The sequence below is a fragment of the Adiantum capillus-veneris genome, unplaced genomic scaffold (assembly GCF_014529385.1).
Source record: "Adiantum capillus-veneris isolate H3 unplaced genomic scaffold, ASM1452938v2 Hic_scaffold_443, whole genome shotgun sequence".
Classification (NCBI taxonomy): domain Eukaryota; kingdom Viridiplantae; phylum Streptophyta; class Polypodiopsida; order Polypodiales; family Pteridaceae; genus Adiantum; species Adiantum capillus-veneris.
Window position 1 is genome coordinate 15,185 of NW_028221531.1, and position 22,477 is coordinate 37,661.

The 22,477-nt window shown below is 42.5% G+C and overlaps 1 protein-coding gene across 1 annotated transcript; it reads right to left on the reverse strand.

Moving 5' to 3' along the window:
* Positions 1-8,392: 8,392 nt before the first annotated feature.
* LOC147416857 (uncharacterized) lies at positions 8,393-20,218 on the reverse strand. Its single transcript, XM_086508017.1, has 6 exons — positions 20,126-20,218; positions 19,922-19,999; positions 9,461-9,586; positions 9,221-9,352; positions 9,052-9,123; positions 8,393-8,792 (listed from the first exon to the last, which is right to left on the reverse strand). Exons 1-6 carry the CDS (start codon positions 20,193-20,195, stop codon positions 8,551-8,553), a joined length of 720 nt encoding a protein of 239 aa, XP_086364143.1. The 5' UTR covers positions 20,196-20,218; the 3' UTR covers positions 8,393-8,550.
* Positions 20,219-22,477: the final 2,259 nt, after the last annotated feature.

Below are 22,477 nucleotides of genomic sequence, written 5' to 3' on the forward strand. Positions count from 1 at the left end.
AGGGATAAAGGGGTCTTTTCATGTTTTTAATAAAATGAGAAAATAAAAAAATTTGAGCCTTTTCCCATAAAGTTGGTGCAAGAACCAATACTTTCTCTCTCTAGAGGCTATTGAATCCCCCTCCCTCCCTAAAAGAGGGTCTTTCAAAAAATGTGATGACATTCTCTGTCTCCTCTTTACTCTCTCCAAGGTTGCTACGGCTATCCTCTCTCCCCTCCAACTAGGAAACATGTATCTCCTTCTTCAAGTCTCTCTTTCCTCTTTACTCTCTTCAAGCATGTTACCTCTATCCTCTCTCCCCTCCAGCTATGAAACCTACATCTCCTTCTTCAAGCCCACCTTTCCCTTTAAATACCTATTGATCGCTCAAATCACCTTCACAGCTCTACATAAAGTTTTATATATGAATCCATGGCTACTTATAGAGTATCTTCCTCAACATCTTCCTTGGTCCTTCTTCCTCATCTAGATCTGAAATGATCTCCCTCACTCATCAGAATGGTTTTGAAAATTAAGCACAACAATAGTTTGGTAAGATCATTGGGCTTCTTTCAACATATATGTTGGTAAAAACAATGAGCTTCACTCCTATTTGCAATGTTCTCATAACTTTGCTCACCATATTGGGTTTTTTTTTCATCTTGCATGTAGAGATTTGTAGTGGTATCATTGACTGTGTTTGTATACATGTTAGTATTGCTGGTTATGCCACACTAAGAATAACCGTGTATATGAACTAATCTTGAATTTTTTTGCAGGGTTGTGATGCATTCCTTTCATGGCTTCTCTAGATGCTTGTCATCCTAAGAGGTTTATGATATTTTCATACAAAATATGGAGGCAAATGATGGGATTATGGGAGGCCCTTGTCTCGGATATTGTTGTTCAAGAGACTGTGGACCTTCAAATGTGCCAGACAATGGTATTGTGATTCTTGGCCATCTTCATGAGTACCTCAATCTTAGATATAAATTGCCTGAATAGTATTCCTTTTATGTGAATAGCAAAGTTGGACGTTCTAGAAAGGACATCTCATTCCCGAGATTTATCATTGTACAAGCTCAACCACAGAGCTCTATCTTAATGAAAATTTTGTTTTACATCCCATCTCTATGCATAGCTATTAATTGTAAAGTTTAAGTTCTTTTAAGTTTTAATTCAATTTAGGTGATGCTTTGGATAGTTCATTAATTTTTTGAGTTGTGAACGTATCAACTTTTAAAGTCATTTGTGGAGTTCTAAGTTCATTTTTCCTTCTCATAAGACTCTAGCTCTTCTGCTTTCTACGCTAGTTCCTCCCATCTGCCTCCATGGTGACACCCCATGAGGCACTCCTTGCATAGCTGGCAAAGGTGGGCTTTACTGATCACATCGATACACTAGTTCTCGTGTTTGAAGGCACAATTGACCTGGGAGCAACATCATTCATTCATGCCGATGCATTCAAGGAGTTTGTAGAGTATCTAGAGGGCCACATGTATGAATACACAACTATTTTAAGGGACTCACACCATGTGGTTGTCAATTTATTTTCTAAAGCATGTGTACAAATTTGACAATAATTTTTGATACTGCATGTTGAGATTTCTCAAAGGGCTTGCTAAGAGGGACTACAAGGTAGAGGATGAGGATGACCTCATGGACTTGGGCAGGGGTGTATGGGCACCTAATTCCTTAATTGGGACATGGTCTTAGCTTTGTTGGTGCTTGATGGCACGGAGAGGGGTAAGAACAAAGAAAAAAGCAAGCAAGAATACCCTGTAATCCTTGTTGATGAGAGAGATGGGGAGGTTGAAGAGATAAGTGAGCATGAAGAAGCCTCAATGGCACTTATTCTCCTACAAGACTCTAGCTTTGTAGATGACATAGATCAAGTATTAGATCATGGTAGATGAGGTGATGGAGGCGGTTCCAAACTTCCATCTACTCATTTGTATGCAATGGTGATAAAGGGTTATCACTTTCTTTTTCTTAACAACGTTTCAAAGACTGTGGGATTGTGAGAGGATGATAAATTCTACATTATTTCACGCTCCTCCCTTGAGAATGGAGCTTTGGGAATTATGGGCTTTGTGATCTTTTAATATTTTTGTATATCAAGCAAGGCCAGTATTTTGGCCATCCATTTCCCATTCTTCTTAGTCATTGGTGGTGGGGGAGGAAATGGTTGCCATTTCCATGCAAATACATCGTTCTTGTACTTTCTTCTTCACTCTTTTGGGGTTGCCTATTCCTCTATGGTTTGAACCATATTCTTCTTCCCCTTTTGAGATTTCTTTGGCCTTTTCATCAAGGGTGTCGTCTTGCATACCCTCTCTGCAAGATTTACACACGAATGTATGTGTTCTATCGGGGACTTGTTGGGTCCATCAAAGTATGGGGGTATTTTTGCACCATGATCAAGTTCCATGCTATCTTTTTAGGGTCATAAATAGGATTTTTCACGTGAGGCCAAGGACAAATCGGGTAGCATTTGCACCAAAGAACCCCGTTGGTGGATTTTTTGGAACACGAGGAGCCGCAAAGACGCCGAGTGCACCACGGCATGCAAAAGGCCAAAAAAACCTAGTAATTTTAGAACATTGTGTTAGGGAGTAAGCGTAGGGAATTTATAAAGAGCTCAAAAAACTGTATGTTAGGGGACAAGTGTAGGGAATGTAGTTTAGAGAGAAAGTAGATTGTGTAAGGGTTGAAAGCATTGGAAAGGAGCAAGAGAATTAAGGTGCATTGTTCGATGGGGAGGAGGGTATATTTGTGTATGGTGGAGAATAGGGAGCCAAGGTAGCTAGAGGAGGGTGGAGTGGTTGGTTGGTAGGTGGTGGGATCATTGAGTTGCATAATGGCTCCATTTTCATAACATTCTTTAGAAAAAATGGTTAATTTGCGGTTTTAATCGGTCAAGTGCACAAACTTGGGAGATTTGGAGCAACATGTATTGTATATTTCAAAAATATGTTCACAGTGGTGTTGTTTTTTGTTGTGTGATCATTAATAGGGGAAGGTCCTCCTCGGGTGGTTTCCAATTGGGTTTAGGTAGTTTGTAGGGGGAGGATGAGGAGTTTTTATTTTTTTTTAAGAATGCTTTTAATTGAAGCTTTCTTGCCATGGTCTTGTGTAATTCTACGATAGTGTGGGGTGAAGGATTAGCGGGCGCATGGATATATTTAAGGCTTAGACTTGGGCATTTCTTTTCATTCAATGTGAGAGGGCACGAGGTGAGATTGTGAACCGAATTGAAAGAAAAAGTGTTATTGAAGGAGTAGGCTGGCTGCTTACCAAAAATTGAGAGCTTGTTGGCATGTGGGCGAGAGGACACGAGGTGAGATTGTGAACCAAATTGAAAGAAAACGCATCATTGAAGGAGTACGCCGGTTGCTTACCTAAATTTGAGAGCTTGTAGGCATATGGTTTGGTAAGTAGGAGCCAAAACTTTTTCCTTCTTCTCATGCTTTTTCTTGTAGATGTGAGGTTGGTGGAGGGGTTCATCGGGTTGGGAAAATTCAAGGATGAGGGAGTGCGGGTGAAGCCATTGAGCATCCAAAGTTTAGGGAGGAGGGGAGGCTTGTCAAAGAGTAAATGCACCCATGAAGTAGGGTGTGTTTGCCCTAATCCCTCCTCCCTTTCCCTTTTCCAGAATTTGTAACAATAATTATGGTTGAGGTTATGTTTGGGATCCTTTTGCATGGTGGATTAGGGGTAGGAGTGGGGGTACGACTTACGTGGTGGTTTTGGGGAGAAGGGCTATATATACGATTGAGAGGCTACTTGGGAGGGATGGTAGGCTCTTTGAAAGAGTGGGAGGGGAGCAGTTTAGGCTTTTTGGAAGGGGGAGAGTTGGATGGAGTGGGGCTTGGGTATATGAGCGATGTGTAGGAGATTTGTTTATCCTTTTAGGAGGCCCAAGATTATTAGGGTTATTATGAGTATAAGGAATGAGAGGCTCTTGGTGGAAAAAAGGGTACTTTGGAAGGTGGATGTTAGATGGAATTTTTGGATTTGTGGGGGTGAGTGTTATAGGGTGGAGGATTATTAGAGCTAAGGTTTTTTGAGGTGGGAAGAGAGCTCATTCGTTTACTCACTTCAAGTTGCATGAGCTCTTTGATTGATTCTTCTTTGAAGAGAGGTTATGTGTGTTAACTATATGGGTTTGCATTAGAGAGAGAAAACATTGTAAAGAGGAGTCTCTCCATTCCTTCAGGTGGTGTTGCCAATCGGTGATGGTTACAAGGGGTAGGGAAATAAGAGAGTTTCTTAGTGAGGCTAAACAAGCGGTTGGTTACACAATAGTGGTAGTCGTTCAATTCCGTATTAAGATTTTGGAGGAGAAGCTTACTAGTTAGGATGCGAGCTTGGGTGCAATCCAATTGGCATTGGGTTGTAAGAGAGGTAAATTTTGAATTAAGGAGGGCTTAAGCTTGCGAACCTTCAAGTTGCAAGCGGGGTGGCTTCATATTGAGGCTTTTGGGAGCAATTTGTTGCTCGGGCCATTCTTCTAGATGTGTGATGAAAGTGGAGGTCTTGCATATCCTTTTATAGAGCTTTTGAGAATCCAAAATTGAGAAGGAGATGATATGGTCGAACTCCTTACGTTTTTGAGGGAGAGGGAAGGGGCTTCGGTGGGGGATGTGTCGGATCAAAAGAGGGCAAACAAATAGGGAGAAGGCTAGATGAGGATACTGAGCGAATTGGTGTGTGAGGGTTGGGTTTAGTGGTATTAAGTGTAATTTGAAGGTTTGAAGTAGTTTTTTTTTGTATGGTTTAATAGGTGCAAGTGGGGTAGTATCCTCCAGGCTAAGGTTGAGGCGAATGGGCGAAGTTTCCTCTTCATCTTCGTCTTCTTGGAGCAATACTCGTTGAGGATTAAGAGAGAAACCAAAGGAGTCCTCCGAGAGATGCTCAAGTTCCTTAGTGATGATCTTGTAGGGATCCAAAGCGAGGTCGTTGAGGGTGAGAGAGTCCTCCAATATTTGATGTGGGTAGGTTTCGATATTTTCCCTTGGGGGAGAGATGTTTTGTGGGCCATGATTCTCCCTTGGTGAAGAGGTTTCCATGTTGCCGGCGGAATATGGTTGGGGATAGCTTTTGAAGAGAAACACGAGCTTCATTTATAAGAATAGTTCACCTCAAAAGAGTGTAGGAAGCTGCCGACTTCAATGATGCACTATTGTGTACTATTGTTGCGCCTGAGAAAACGTTTGCAGAGTGCGATGGTGGGTCTGCGTAAGTTAAGTAGGAAAGTTGTGCGCGTTGTAACAGACTTGGAAACCCCAAGTCGAAAATCGGGCACAACACATGAGAGAATCACTTAAAACACTTCAGGACTTTAAATCACAGTTCAATTTAGTCGACACGGCCCGGTGTAGTTCCATGCCTAAAGGTATTGGCCCCAAAATCTGATGCCCCTTTCGGTATATTTTTTAAAATTAATGCTTGAGCAAAGTTACAATGCTCGCGGTGGTCCTCGATTATATTTAAACTAAGCCAGAGAGTGGTCCTGGGGTCATATTCAAAGGCCCTGAGGGCTCTCAAAGGCAATTACATGAAAATCTTCAAAACCAAAAGCGCCCAACGCAAAACGCGAAAGTCCATACGTTGTGCCACATCATCACTTTCAACGCAATTCTCATGTGTTTTTTAATGTCCTTATAGTCTACCGCCAACCTTTTTTTTTAATGCCTAGTGTCCCTTAGCGAGGCCCTGCCGGTAGGTGCCCATAAGTTGGAACAACTCATAGCATGTCACATCATTTGTAACATACCCCCCTCTTGAAAGAATTGTAATCGCCATCAATTACGCTTGCAAAATCAGACATAAGCCATAGACCAATTCAACAGACACCGACTCTCAGTATCGACGCAATAGTCGAGAAAAATCCATCACTTGTACAAAGACGACAGTCACATCACATCACATTCAAATCATCTCACATAGAAACCATTCAAATCTAGGACCATAATTCTTGACAATGTATTTAGCGGACCTCACTGATGTCGGATTAACTAATCCTTATTGCGATCATGTCCATAGATTTCTCAAGGCCGAAATGTTGCACTCATTTCATCAATCATTCAGTTTTAGTCATCTTATTGTTGTGTAGCTATCACATCCCTCGAGAACTCTTGATGCACTCACCACAGTTTTATTCAATCATTCATCGTCAAATTCATGATTCTTATCTTGAATTGTGATCGGGTTCATTTTGAAGCTGTCATTTCTCCTAATTCATTATCATGTCATTCTCGATTTCACATGTACAAATAGCAAGGCTTTCTAGAAAACATTAATTTCATACATAAATCAAAGACGTCCTAAACCAAAATTATTCATTCATAAAACAAAATACTGTCAACACATTAGTATCTTTTTGAATTTTCTATCAAGTATCTATTCTAGAGTGAGTATCTCCTCACCCACTCCTATTTCAATAAATCAATCGTTCTTATTCTTTGCCTTTTCAAAGCACCATGCAAATATGTGCCCACATTCCGTTTGTTGGTGCTTCTTTTCTTAACAGAAGAGTGGCCCACCATCTCTATGCATTTCCTTTCATATGGGATGTTGCCCTTCTAATCATGGAGTGCTCTGTGTAACACCCTCTAGAAAAAGCTATGTCAAATTACCGAATGAAGGCAAGGGCTCTGTGGGTGTCTATAAACCCTGAAAAGATATCAAACTTGATTGCTTGTCCACCTTCCTTGAAATCTTTGGTCTTTTTATTCTTGTCTTCAAGCAAGTCATATTGATTTGCTTTGTTAAAAAGCTTCCTCTTCGAATAAAACGTTTGGTCCTTGGAGTCCCAACTCTCAAAAGAGGACGAATCCTCATCAAAACTGTCAAAAATTTGTTGAGATCTACGACGAGATCTGATTTTCTTGGTTGCCTTCTTATTTTTTCCATATCTCTGATTCTTTCATCGTTCCTTGCTCTTTTTGTTCTCATTACTCGAATCAAAAGAGAGAGCTATCCAAACTATCAGAAGAAGATGACGAACTAGACAATCCCGCGAAGCGTACATGCTTCTTCTGTTTTCTTGCATTCACGAAAGAAGATTGACGGTCCAAATAGCCAAGGTAGTCTCTTCCCTTGTTGCGTTTCTTCGGTTTCTTCTTCGCCCCCAACAATTGGTTGACTTGTCTTTCGACAACGTTATCGAGTTCATCTTCAATAAACATCAATGGTATAAGAGGTTTCTTGACGGACGACTTTGATGGAAAGTCAATGGATGTCTACCATCGAGAATGCACTTCATCGATTGGGGAATCCTTTGAAAAATGGAGCATTTGCTTTGCACAATAAACTTCTTGTTGTTGCTACTTGTTCCAAAAACTCCCAGCATAAAACACAGAAGTCCGTACGCTATGCCACATCATCAATGTCAGCGCAATTCACGAAGGTTCCGTACGAAATGCCACATCAGCGGCCAACACGTTTTTCGACGTCCATACAGCCTGCCCGCAAGCCAATTTTCTTAAGCCTAGTGTCCCTTGGGGCCTTGTCGACAATTGGCAGGTGCCCATAAGTTGGAACAATAAGTTGGAACAACTTATAGCATGCCATGTCATCATTTTGTGACTTGTGCTCAGTATAAGGGGATGGGCGGGTGCTGAGTATGGTGTGCAAGTTAGGTTTTGTAAGAGGAGTGGTTTGCGTGGTGGTCCGCGCTGTGGCCATGCCGGAGTTCAAGTGGATTGCGGCAGTGATTACGAACTTGTGGAGTGGGTAATAAGGGTGCAGATGATGATCAGGGGGGAAAAGGCTCCACGTTCTAGCCTATGCGAATGTGCCTTGCTCAACCCGCTCTTTGAAGGAGGTTTCCATGCTTGGAAGTTGGAAATTTAAGTGAGGTGACAAAATGTTTCCAAGGCACACTTCCTGGACATCTAATTTTAAAAAGGAGCCAAACTTTGCAATTGGACTTTACCTCTGGTTTCGGACTCAAATATGATTTATGACAAAAACCTCCAGCAGTCTAACCTTGCACCTTCCCTATAAACCATCACTTAAGCATATCTCCCACTATCTTGTGGTTTAAGGAAGTCCCAAAACAAGCAGACAATATAGATGAAATATATGCAGTATATCTCTTAAGAGAGAAGTACTGCAGATTGTCCAAGCTTATAAGCCGTCACTCTTAACACCCGAGGGATGCTGACATTTCCTGTCAAACAAATCTGCTCAAGTATGTGTTTTGACACCTCAGAATAGAGAAAAACAACCGAAATAAGTGGCAAGAGAATAAATGAACTTAAGCCTTCAACTGCAGCTTCTCTCACTGACGGTTCTACATGCGTACTACAGAAACAGGTCCTAATAAAAACCTCCTTGTACTCTGTTCAGTATTCAATCACAGGACTCATGGATTTTGCAGAAAAAGGGACATCTGCACTTGAAATACAGGTCAATTTGCCATATTTGCAACTTACCGATGCGGTTCATATTATATTTCTTACATGGCGGAAGAGCCCTTACACCACCAGGGATCATTCCAAAACATAGGAGGTGACAATATGACAAGAAGTTTGCCTTTTTGACAGCATGCTATTTGACTGCTTAATGACCATTTCTTGACCTTAACGATGTATCTCTATTTGCAGCTAGTAAGAGACGTGTAACACCATCCTGCTCCCATTGAGTGCTTCCGTCACATTGCTCCTTTAACCTAAACTGTGCAGTCAGTGCGCTATATTCAAGAGACGAGCAACCACACGATCCTTGTAAGGTGGACACAATTAGTGAGTTCCAGCGAGCTAGAATCTTGGCATTGTTGGGAAGGGAAATCAACTTATGTTTGGCTGCAAGACAGGCCCATCATTATTGAAGGTTTTAGACCTCCCGAAGTCACATATGTGCAGGCAGCCCAGATGTGAACAGATGCAGCTTAAGTGTGATTCTATAGCAGCAATTGGGTTGCTGAATGCTCTGCATCAAAGTCGTTCAGTTATGCTTTGATTCTTCTCTCTCTAATATGAATGGTTCATTAAAATATCCACCCCAACCCTAACTCTAGCATACAAAAAAGACAACCATGCAAACAATGGGCATAGCTATTACCTTGTAAACTCTTCAAAGACCTTCCTGATATTTCAGTATCACGAACATCCACAAAAAGTAACTCCCCAAATGCTGTCATTCAAAATACCAAGGTCGTTCCACAAAACAGCTCAGCAAAGTTGCCCACATTTGACCTGCACCTAAGGGAATGTTGCTAAACTTTACTTACCCAACATCAAAGGTACTGCAGCCTTTGTAACCCTAGTATTCTGGAGCCTTAGGTACACTAACTCAAAAGGCTTCCATTGCTCCAATAAATTGTGTGTATGGTCAGAACTTTCAGTGCTGAAGGTTGTTCCTCCTACTCGAGTCAAAATGGGTGATGAGAACTAATTCCATGTATACCCCAAAAAACACCTTGAGACTCTTTCAAGCCAAAACTTGTTTGTAGACAATTCTAGGTACTTACCTGCACACTTTGTAATATGTTTCTGGTCCACCCATGCTCTCAACCTTTGACCATATGTCAATCCCTCTAGTACGCCATCAGACACTCCTGTTCCACTCAGATTCAAGCTACGAAGAGTGGTAATCCCTGCTCTACAGACCAAAAGCTCATTCAGTACCAATCAACAACTCTTAAATTCTGAGCCACATCATCCCACTCTTCTCATGAGCCCGATACTTCAAAGGTGCATAAACAAGAGTGGAGATTGAATACAAACGAGAAAGACTCACAAAAGTCGGCACAATGAATGGAAAGCATGTCCTTATGTCACAAAGTCCGTTTTTATCAAATACAATACCAACGTCTCCAACAAACAAATTATTGTATAGAACGTGATTGTAACAACTTCTCCAACTAATTGTGGAAGTGCAATGACCTTCAGCTTGTAACTTCAATTCCAGACTCCTTTCTCACCGCACATTAATGCAGGCCTCATGATTTTTTCTCCCCCAGAATACTCAATTTGTCTAAAGGCCAAGGCTCATGCATCCTCTCAAATCTTGTTCATCAGCATCTGTTGCCTCTCTTCGTCTTCCCTACGATCCATTTTGCACACGACATGACAGAAGCCATACATGCACATAGAATAAGCAGAGGGACAACAAGCACCTGCCAATCATAGGGCTAATATGCACTCAACTAAAGCCAGGGAGCTAGCAACACACGGGACGAACGTCCACCTCAATAGCTAGAGTCCCCCTGATGACCCTGCCAAGGACCAGACTCCAAGCGTAGTGATCCACAAAAGAATGCTCACAACGAGCCAAGAATCCTATTTTTAGGACTTCAAATGAGTCCATTAGATAACGGCAAGCAATGCCCTATGCAGCGGATAAATGAATGTGACCACAATTGATTATTCTGGGCAGAAAGGACGTAGCACATTCTCGAATATCATTTTCAAGACAGACAACAAACGGTAAAGGAATGTCAATTTTGGAACTGGGGTTCTCATTATTTGGCCATTCTCTTCCACTGTCTACAAAATAGTACCTCTTTCTAAAGAAGATTCCACACAGATTTTTCCATTGCCAATGCATACTTTATGATCAACCAAATCGTTAGAGACAAACCTCTTTCTATGAGGATTCCTCACAAATTGCCAATGCATACATTTCTTTGCAATGCTCATCATTTCCAGGAAGACCTCAGATTTACTTTTTGTAGTGGATCCATAAAGACTACAGACGAAAAATTTATATATAATAGGGCAAGTTTAACAACACCAAGCTCTACAACCCAAAACCTCTATCTCAGTTTTGATTTTTCAACTCCGCAAATTTTTTTTTCTAAAAGACCCTGTGAATGACGTTGCTCTTTATAAGGATTATTGCACAACCTGTGTAAACTTGAGCTTGCTACTAAAAAAGTAGAATTTTTACTTCGTTAGTAGTGATATATCTCCATCCAAAAATCTGGCTCGTCATTAATCCACGTGGCGGAGGTTTTAAACAACAAGCTCGATGGCTTTTTTTAGCTTTTCTTATCGTCGTTTATAATAGCTTGCACACTCGCAGCTCCTTGAATCTAGGCACCTCTCAACCCAGCAGAAGCAGCAGCAACTCATCAACCTCCTCACACACACAGAGGCACATCACACACACAATTCCTTCTCACACACGCAGGCACAATCTCACACACAATTCTTTTTCTCAAATTTTTTCTCACACACGCAGGCACAATCACACACACAATTCCTTCTCACACACGCAGGCACAATCTCACACACAATTCTTTTTCTCAGCAGAAGCAGCAGCAACTCATCAACCTCCTCACACACACACAGGCACATCACACACACAATTCCTTCTCACACACGCAGGCACAATCTCACACACAATTCTTTTTCTCAAATTTTTTCTCACACGCAGGCACAATCACACACAATTCCTTCTCACACACGCAGGCACAATCTCACACACAATTCTTTTTCTCAAATTTTTTCTCACACAATTCACTCTCTCAGTTTTCGATTAACAAAATCCAGGGAAGAAGCAATATTCGGAACACAAGTCAAGCATAGACAAGCAGAGCATGATGAGGAATTAAAAACAACGGGTTTGCTTTTCTGATCGGACTGATAGCAGGGTATACCCAACCTGGCTGTGGCAAGGACACTCTAGGTTGTTTTAAGAAGATGCAAACGGAACGCCTTTCTCTAAAAGCAATCACCTTAGCTTGCACCTGACAGCATATGGCCGTATGCAAGACCTTCGCATGGGTGAGAAAATTCACGATGCGATTGTTAGTCAGAGGCTGTTGAACAAATATGGCAATGCTTTGGTCGAAATGTATATGCCTTTACAAAAGCACATAAAATGCTTAATGAATGATCTGCCCAGCAGCACATCAATGAGTATGTATGCGAAATGTGGTATTCTCCTGGAAGTACGAGAAGTTCTTGATGGGCTTACTGTCCGGAATGTCATCACTTGGAATGCGAATGCAATGATTACAGGACATGCCCGACATAGCTATGGCAAGGAAGCACACTGCTGTTTTCTCCCATGTCGTCCTTAGCCGTACTTTGGCCGAGATATATGCCAAGTGTGGCATCACAAAAGCAAAAAAGTTATTGATGGGATGTTCACTCAATGCTCAGGGAAGGCCTCTCTCCAGATGTATTCACCCGTGCTTCCACCTTGAAGGCATGTGGCCCTGCGCAAGAAGTTGGCATGGGGAGAGAATTCACAATGAGATTGCTCGTCACGGACTATTGCACAAAAATGTTGTGCTTGGATGTGCTTTGGTTGATGATGCAAGCAGCCCATGTTATTGCTTACAAAAGCAAGATGTTTTCACGTCCTGAACTAGTTGCACAGATTTATGAGAAAGAGTTGTTGGCAGTTATCCATGCTCTTACACAGTGGCGACATTTTATACTCGGAGCCGACTTTACTGTCTTTAAAGACCATTAGAGTTTACGCTACTTCTTGTTGCAAAAGCAGCTTTCGGAAGAGCAGATAAGATGGGCTAACATTCTGTCATAGTGTCTCGCAAGCCCTTGGTTCTAGCTATTTCCGTGATACATCATCGAAGCTTCAAGGATATGGTAGATTAGTACACCAAAGATCATGATTTTGTTGACAATTTTCACCGGATATAGAGTGGGGAGGCAGTTGCAGGCCATTCCATAAGGGACGGCTATTTGATGCCGAAAACGATGTTGTGTTACACAACCTTTGAGGGAAAAGGTTTTGACAGAGTGCCATTGTCCACCACGGCATAGATACCACCTTGAAGGGTGTTGAGAGTTACTTGTATTGGTTGAGGCTCAAAAAGGATGTGGATGAGTTTGTTCGTAGTTGTTTAGTATGCCAGAAGGTCAAGTTTGACAGGCATAAGGCACCAAGACTTCTACAGCCTTTACCCATACCCTCCCGTCCTTGAGAAAGCATTGCTATGGATTTCATTTTTTATCTTCCCAAGACTCAAAGTGGGCATGATGGCATTTGGACAGTCATTGACAGATTCAACAAGAAGGCCCATTTCATTCCGGTAAGGAAGACAGTTAAGCCAGATCATTTGGCAAGACTGTTTGTTTCACAGATTTTTCGTTACATGGCATGCCTGAGTCCATAATCTCGCATAGAGACCCCCAATTCACTAGTTTGTTTTGGAGGGCAATCTGGGAGAACATTGGCACACGGTTGCAGTTCTCCTCCTCTTCCGCCCACAGACAAACAGGAAATCTGAGAAGCCAATTCAGTGGTTTTGGATTTATCGAAGTCTTACATTTCGGATCAGAAGACTTAAGGGGTAAAGTACTTGCCCTTGATGGAGTTTTCCTACAACAACACAAATTCATTTATCGATGGGGAAGGCGCCATTTGAAGTAATCGAGGGTGCTAAGAAGGTTCCTCCATTCCTAGGCACCAAAGATAAGATTTTTGAAGCGGAACAGTAAATTAAACAAAAATTCAAGAATTTAATACTTACCTAACCGCTTCATGTTCTTCCTCTAGTACCTCGAGGATATCCTTCACCATTCATCAAACTTACGAGCCATGCAAGAACTCGTCATTTGCGTCGTTCCAACAGATTGGAAGTTTCCTCATCCGAGAATCTGTTAACTCAATTCCACCTTCTCAATCCCGAGAAGAATAATCCTCCTAGAAATCAATCTAGGTATCTGTCTTTGCGCATAATCCTGCGCTGTTAGTCTAGAGGGTATTAAACCTCTTGTGTCCTCCCACATAGGGAATGCTCAAGTCATAGAGCATTAAGCTCGATGTCTTTCTTCCACAATTTGCGATCACCTTAAAGAAGGTTCTTGTTCCAGGCCGTCGCTCAACGTAGGCGGACGGTTCGAGGCCGAAGATTCCTTGTACACGACAGCACTTTCTTCCAATCGTTTCCTCCTGCGAGTTATTACCACCAGCAGTGATTTTCGGACGCCCATTAGCGTCTCTTTCTTACAAAATCATAAAAAATGATTCACCTTGCGAGCATCAACGACGACTTGCAAAATCTCAGGCAGATAGGATTCTAGCCATAGCATTTTCTGAACGTACGTTCAAACCCGGTTCACAACAGAGCGAACCCTCTTTGATTCTCAGGGATGTTCTCCCATATGTAATTCTTACCATTTTGAAACGGTTGACGAACTATATTCTTACGAACATAATAGTTCGAACTTATTCCAGCAGCGTGTAAATGCTACTTGACCTGCTCATGGAGAAACATATACCGCAACCAAAAGTTGCTACTGTAATGGTAAAAGCACATAGCGTACTCAATGATCAACGACCATCGGAAAACCTCTTCTCCGTAGATTCCTTCTACCAAACACATCTCAAATAGAGATTCTCATGTCGGAATATTCTTGCGCTTAACGACCATCGGAAAACCTCTTCTCCGTAGATTCCTTCTACCAAACACATCTCAAATAGAGATTCTCGTGTCGGAATATTCTTGCGCGCAAAAAGGCGCTCAAGAGAGTATAACAAACTCTCGTCCAGTTCCTTGGCATAGGTCTGCATCTTCATGTGTTATCCATGTACTCAAAAGTGTACATAATTCTTAAGCTGTGTTAGAGTTTCAATGAACCTGGGAAATTACCTTCCCTTCGTAAGATCCTTAGAGCAAAGACGCTCAACTTGACGATCCCTTGGCTCGATCTTAGAGCAAAACCCGCTCATCAAATAATCTAGGATTTCAATCCTTGGATTCCTCGAGCACACGCCGTAGTCGTCGCTTGTTTCTTCCCTCGTAAAGAGTGTTCATTCACTTGTGCGAAAAGCACTACCATATCTTCCCTTACCGGGTAGGGGGTGTGGGCTTAAAGAGTATTCAAGCTTAGTGAAAGCTTTTCTTGGTTGAAAGATCTGAATGGTTCCTTCCTTTCTGCCGTCCTACCCACAATAGCAGGTAATTTGTTTGTGAACTACCGGATACGAGATCAATAGTTGACCTTCCAGATGGTTGAGCAAACCAATTCATCTCAGAAAACAATGTTTCAAATTGATCCTACTCTCATAAATACGCGAGAGTGATTGTCCTGGTCAGACACATGCATATCTCGTGCATAAAAGCAATACGCATTTTATGAGTTCCTGAAAGATTTAACTTTGATCCAAGACCTATCCTCTCACTTAAAGTTTGAGGGTCAAAAACTCGGGAGTTAGATTGAATTCCCTTGCTCCAAACTTTCTCTGGATAGCAATGTATCCTTCGAGGAGAGGTAACAAAAATTCGTTGTTCCTGTGTTCAATGGTTCTCGTCCCACTGCGGGGATTGTATTCTATGTACATCAAGGTGTACACTTTCAGCTTTTATTGTCGACTCCACCATCTGCTGCAAAGTATCTTGCAAATGGGTTTACAAAATTCGGCAAAAGTCCTTCGTTGAATTTCTTCATCTTTCCTTCCTCAGAGAGGGTCAAGAGTGGAGCTACCTTGGCAAGAGTGAACCACTACTTGCTTGGACTTGCTCGTATTTCTATTGCGCAAACCGATCCCAATCTTCTTGGATGCCTTCCTCAAAGCGTAAAGGAAAAAAATTCAGCCTTGAATTGAATCCAAGTCTTGTTGTAAGTTCCTTGCAAAGCTTTGGTATACCACCAAGTACTTGCAATCCCCTTGAGGTGTTTGGTCACATGCCTTACCTTTGACGCTTCTCAGAAATTTCCGTTTGCAAAGGCAACTTCATACTGTCAAATGAAAGCGGTAGCTTTCGGGGCATATTCTCTTCCGTCAAAAGTATCAAACTTGATCGAAGGGTTCTGAGGTCTAAAGACCTTCTTCATATCCTTCCCGAGATTACGGGATTTCTTGGCTATGGTTCTCGATTGATGTTCATGGATATCTTCTGAATTCTGAAGGATCTCGAGCATTCCGCTCCTTGGATTCTCTAGGTTCTTCAGCATCATGCTCTTGTTGCCTTCTCGGCGAATCCCAAGTCTTGTGTCGACTTCTTGCAGAGAGAAAAAAAATTCCAACTCTGCGAGCTTTCTCCTGCAGGACTTAGGTTTCCGCCTGCTTACTTCTCTCTTGGCTTGTCATGGCTTCTTCCCGTATCTTCCCAGAGTCATCCTCCTTTACAGAGAAAGAGAGGAGTCCATGCTCTGATACCACTGTCACAAACGGGAGCGCATAACAATATAAAATATACTCAGATAAATAGAATTTATCTCTTATTATTGAAGCCAAAGGATATAGAGAGAAATAGATAGAGAGAGAGAGAGAGTGAGAAGATCGACACAGTACTGGGGACCAGAAGATGGGCTGGTCCCCCCCCCCCCCTTAAAGAGAATTCTTTATTAGGGAGAATCTTTTTACAAGCACAAGAACCGGAGAAAACCCCTCCGTTCTAAATCTCTGACTCGATGGTCGTTCCTTCCCGTAAGGGAAATCCGAGAGACAAGCTCTCAATCCTTTTTCCGTCTGTACTCGGAGTTGAGACTCCGCAGACAATTTCTGAATTCCGTTTCCGAAATTCCAAAGCGTAGGCCGAAGCCTTCTCGCTTCTCCTTCGCGATGAAGTACCTGCAAACACACATGCAAACACACGACAACAATTCGTATGGCGAATCCACAATAGGTACCTGTCGCTCTTGCGCGAGAAAAGCCACTTCCGTGCTTCGTAGTCTCGCGATCTCTCGCGTCTTCTGGCGGCAGAGTCTTCTCTTGCTGGCGCTGGCAACCTCCCTTCGGTGAGGGCATGTGGTGCTTTTATAGCTCCTTCACCACGGCACGAATAGCTGCTCGCGGAGAGATCGCGGCCGTGTTTTTTTTTTTTTTCTGTTCTACCCGAAATAGGGAGAGAGAATTCGCTGGCTGGTTTTGTTGCTTTATTTTCTAAGTGGCTGCCCACTTATTAAGTGGACGGCCGGCATATTTTTAAAATTGGTCTAAACCTGCCCAAAAACTCAATAAAACCTTATAAGTTAAAATCAATGCTTTCACAGCACTTCCCGGGCGTCCCTGGATGCAACCACATGCACGAATGCAATACAAACATAGATTCCTCGCGAGAAAGCGTTTGCTCTTCCCGGAAAATTCGTTCACTTTTCCGCTTTTTAAGAAAAGCTTCTCAGAACCCATCTTTATTCTTGTGCTTGCGTCTTTACGCGTATTCCTCTTTCCAGTTCGGATTTCCTCTCGACTATGGATATCCCCTTTCCGATGCACCCGTCACCCACCTTGTGACGCATCAGGAATACCCATCACCTAGTCCTTTCCTACCGAACTTACGGTACAATCCCCTTCACGATGCTCTATGTCACCCATCCTATGACGCATCAGAGATGTCCATTCCCGGATGGTCTGATACTTCTTCCCGATGCTCCCTGTCACCCATCCGATGTGACGCATCAGAAGTACCCGTTCCTGGTGGCCTTACAGATATTCTCATTCACAGTGCTATTGTCATTACTTTGAATGATGCACTAGGAATACTTTGTACTCGAATGTCTCCAGTGAGAAAAACCCTCACTTAAAATTCCAATAATTCATTTAGAATTATTTTTCCTTGATGTTCCAAGCGAGAAAACCCTCTCACTTATAAATCCAATAATTCATTTAGAATTATTTTTCTATCAGATAAAGCCAATTTAGCAATATTCTCGTTCCAGAATAGAGACACTGGCTCACAAAGAAAGGAAAGTGAAAGGTAAAGTGATACGGCGGTTCTTAGTTAAATTCAAGAACTATCCGACATTGGATGCGAAGTGAATGGAGGAGGAAGACCTGGCAGATACTCCCCAGATACTTAAACTTTACCTTGAGGCTTTTGGTCTAGCTTCGACTACTCCGAGAGATCTCGGAGATCAGCAGGGTTGAATCTGGTGCAGATGAGACTGCACAAGAGGGGAGTTACTCCGCTCCTTTTTCACAGGTTACCAAGATGGAATAAGGTCATTGAATTTTCTTTGGATTTCAAGGATACTAATGGGCTGACAGTATCTCTATGACTTTATGAAAGAAGTACTTTGAAATGAGAATTCTCGAAATGAATCTGATTTACGTTTTGTCCCTTGGGCTTCTTCGGATGGTGTACCATAATTTGTACCAACTTATAAGCTTCAGACCTTTTAATTTAGGCCCCTCGGAAAGTTCTGCAAGTTGGTAAAACTTCATCTGTATTTTTTCTAGGGCTGAATCTCCTACTGTCCGGAGTCCATCCAAATGGTTACGCCATGTCATCACTTTGTGACATACCCCCCTCTTAAAACAATTGTAATCGCCCTTGATTATGCCTGTATGCCTACAAAATCAAACATAAGACAAACCAGTTCAGTAGACACTGACTCTTAAGTACTAACACACTAGACAACACAAATCAAGCACTTGCACAAAGACGACAGTCACTGAACATTCAAATCACATTCACAACATATTGTCCATCGAGATATCGGACCATGATCTATTGGCAACATGTTTAGCAATCACATCTAGATCTATCCCAGATCTCACTGTCTCGATTGACTAATTCTTATTGCTATTATGTCCATCTCATTTGGAATCACAAAACCGAAATGCTGCAGTTATTTCGTCTTTCAAATATGCACTTAAACACTACTTACATGAGAGAGCATGCTGGTGTGGCAGTGTAAATTGCGCAAGGATATTGATGTGGCAGCGCTGTACGGACAACCCACGCTTTTCGCCGACTGCTGACGTGGCACCGTACGAATTTCCATGATATGCGCTGGCTGCCTTGTGCGCTAGCTTTTGAGCTTGAGATGTTTTTAAAACTTGAAGCTTTTCATGTACTGCTTTTTAGTAGGCCATGGGCCTATAAATTGTAACTAAGGTCTCTCTTTCCCTCCGGACTTTGTACTTTGCTCAAGCATTAATATAAAAATAAATACCGAAAGGGGCGCCCAACTTTGGGGCCAATACCTCTGTGCATGGAACTAGGCCGGCCGGCCGTGTCGTCTCTCTCTCTCTCTCGCTCTCTCTTAGATTGCGATAAGATTTTGTTAAGGGTTTTAAGTATTTCCTCGTGTGGAATGACAGATTCCCGACTTGGGGTGTCCAAGTTCGTCACATCCATCCCCTCTCTCTCTCTCTCTCTCAGTTCGCCTTGGTGTTAAGTGATAAATCCTAGATATTTTAACTTGTTATGGGATCCTGTTTGTGACACGCACGTATTTGGAGTCAAACCAGGCAAAGGAGAGAGTGTGGAGGCCTTCAATGTGCTGAAGTCTTGCTAGAACAAGAAGATTCAAGCACAAAGCACTTTTGAGTAACGTGAGCAACAAGTGAATAGGAGGCCCATGAAAATGAAGGGTCTTGATTGCATACATGTAAGCTCACTCATAGCCACACAGGTAGCAATAGGTAGCAATCCAGGAGGAGACGAGATACAAACACAATGAACGACTATAGACAAGCATAAACATGAAGAATCCATGAGGCGAAATTCACCCATCAAAACAGTCTACAATTTTTCAAAAATCCCAATGGAGACTGATTGATTATGTAGGAACCGTTCGAAGCCACTATGTTTACAAATTCTGTCAAGATGAATTGTTTACATAAAGCCATGATTGATATAGTATAAAAGTCCAAGAACAAAAGCTGAGTCAAATGTGAAAAACAGACGACGCCATACAATCGATAAGAGGAAGAAACTAATCGAACATAATTAGAGAGAGGAACCAAAGTAACTTGACAACAAGATGAACCCGAACAAGACCTAATCTCACTCAGAAGAGTAGGGTCTCTGTTAAGAAGTCATCTAAACCAAAAATCCTGAACGAGTGAGTTCTTCGATACAGACAATAAAAAAGGCATCGCATGCATGATACAAGTCATGATCAAAGCAATGAGCATAACACTCTTAAGAAAAAACTTTGAATGGCACGTGTGCTACACAAAAGACAAACCCAATGATTAAGGTGTAAGAATACGAACCACAAGAAACAAAATATGGAAGGATTACACATGAATAGAGACCAGAATTGAATATCGAAACCTGTAAGAAATGTTGAGGCTGATGAGTCAGTCAGAGAGTTGACATTTTGCATGTCAAGGCAGCTTAATCTGGAGAGCCCTGTATGAAAATCAACATATCATGGATCAAATAAAATCACATCAACTGATAATGCATCCGACCTAAACTGCAACAATACTCATGTGCTAACATACAGGAAGCAATCACCACAAACAACAAAAATACCTCCAATATAACTCAATGTTTGTTCTGGAAGGCGCCAACAGTCCCGTAGATTTAGGCATTGCAGCTGCATGAGTTCTGTGAAAGCAGTACTCTCTCTCTCTCTCTCTCTCTCTCTCTCTCTCTCTCTCTCTCTCTCTGCGAAGAAAGAGTTTTTGAAGAAAAGGCCCACATTAAAGAAGACCGGCATATTCCTTGGTGATGACCTCACTCTATCACAGCTTGCCCTCATGCAGGAAGTTATGCCAGAGATTAGGGCGGCAAGAAAAAAAGGAAAGATAGCCTTCTATAGAGAAGGGAAGGTGGTCATTATGAAGCGACACTCCACATGACGGTTGGACACCTATGGGACCAAACTTAAAATAGCAGTGTGGAACTGCAATGGGTCTCTCAAGCTTGATGTGGGTACCTTTGAGGACAGCTTTAGAGACACAGATATTGTCCCAGACTCACCAGGCCCCCGGTCAGATGATGCCACACGTGATTGGATACAGATAAGAGACGGCTCATCAGGTAGATGCGAGATCTGAGCATGGGAGTAGAGGATCGGGGGGGAAGGAGGCAATTCTTTTCAAGGAAGATTTGTAGTCGCTTGTACATATTGTTCGGGGGGGGGGGGAGGGCAACAATTCTTTTCAAGGAAGATTTGCAGTCGCTTGTACATATTGTTCAGAGAGACGATTATGCCAGGTATATGTGGGTGGGATTGATGGCTGACACATGTAGATTTCTCTATATTGCCATATGCTACTTTGCCTTAAGTACATCAACCTATGTGTCACCTAGAAGAGAGTCTCCTTTCTCTCTGCTTGATGATGAAATATGGGATTTCTCTAAAGAGGGAGACATCATTCTCCTGGGGGACTTCAATGCCTGAATGGGTAACCATCAGACAATCTTCTATGATACCTGAGAGGAAATGTGAGAGAGCTTGTCACGTGATACATCCAACCCTATGGGTCCGTGGACAAGATACAGCATGACCAGGGTTCAATTCATTCAAGTCAATCTAGGATAGGAAGTGATCTGGCACTTTTGTGAGTCTGTTCGCAGACCGTGCATGACTAGTCACTTAGATTAGATGCATATCCTCCGCTTGCACACAGCATGATCATAAGCATTCCCATCAGAATCCATCGAGGGAATTTTCCACTGCATTAAACCCATTTTTCCTATTTTTGACATTTTTCACTTATTTATTAAGTGACTTTTGTTGGGAACTAGGTAGGGCAATTTTGCTAAGATAATATATAAGCAAACCTAGGGCTATCACTTCTGGTAGAAGAAGGAGAGCATCAAGCACTCAGGTGCAACAGGCCTCTGGAGACACTTCTCAGCAAGACCCCCACCCTTGGCTCGCGTTTTCCCCCACTCTTGGCTGGCGTTTTCAGCCTCTGCATACAGCGTTTCCAGCCTTGCATTGGAGTGTCCAATCGCATCGTAGAATCAGCGAATTCCCAGCCACAGCCAGCATTTTTCAACAGCATCTAACCAGCGTTTTTGGCAACATCAACCAGCGTTTTTGGGCTGCCCTCTACGGCGTTTTGGAGCAGCAGATTTCAACCAACCATAGCGTCCTTGGACAGCAGCACCACATCAGTTTTCAGCAGCGTTTAAAGGACCTGCAGGTTGCGTTTTTGCATCAGCAGATTTCAGCATACCTAGCGTTTTTGGACAGCAGTACAACGGCAGTTTTGACGCAGCAGAATTTAGCCATAGTCAGAGTCGAAGCACTCAGTTTTTCAGCCTTAGCATCGTCCTCGTCGTCCCTCCGTCGACATCGACATAGCCATTAGATTTGCATTCAGCATCTTGTACCAGATTGTGCAATCAATAGTAGACCACTCTCGCCATCAAGAGTGGGGCCTACGGAGGAGGGTTTTACGTCGTCTCTAGTCTCGTATTCACTTCTCTATCTCTCAATCTCATGCACCTTCACGCATAGTGTCCATTCACTTTGTTTGTGTCCATTGCACTCTCTCACTAAAGGAACGGAAGGCTCTCCCTTCAATAAGTAAAAGAAGCCTTGAGCACAGTTCGGAGCACTCATCTTGAGCAAAGTTCAACATTCATTCCGTTGCACCTTACATTGGTATCAGAGCTTTGGCAGTGTTCTGTATCACTCAAGGAAAGAACCACATAATTTTTTTTGCTTGTTGCAGTCGCACGAACCCAAGTTAACTTAAGCGTGTCGATTCCTAATCGTGTTTTCGAAGAGTGACAGGGAACCCAAGAAAGAAGGGCTTGTCCAGCCTCCCCTTGTGCCTCTTTTCACTCATTGAGAGCGGACCGTGCACTTAGCGGCCGGCCAATTGACGTGAGGTGGAAAAAAGCAACCTTGGTGTGAGCGCAAGG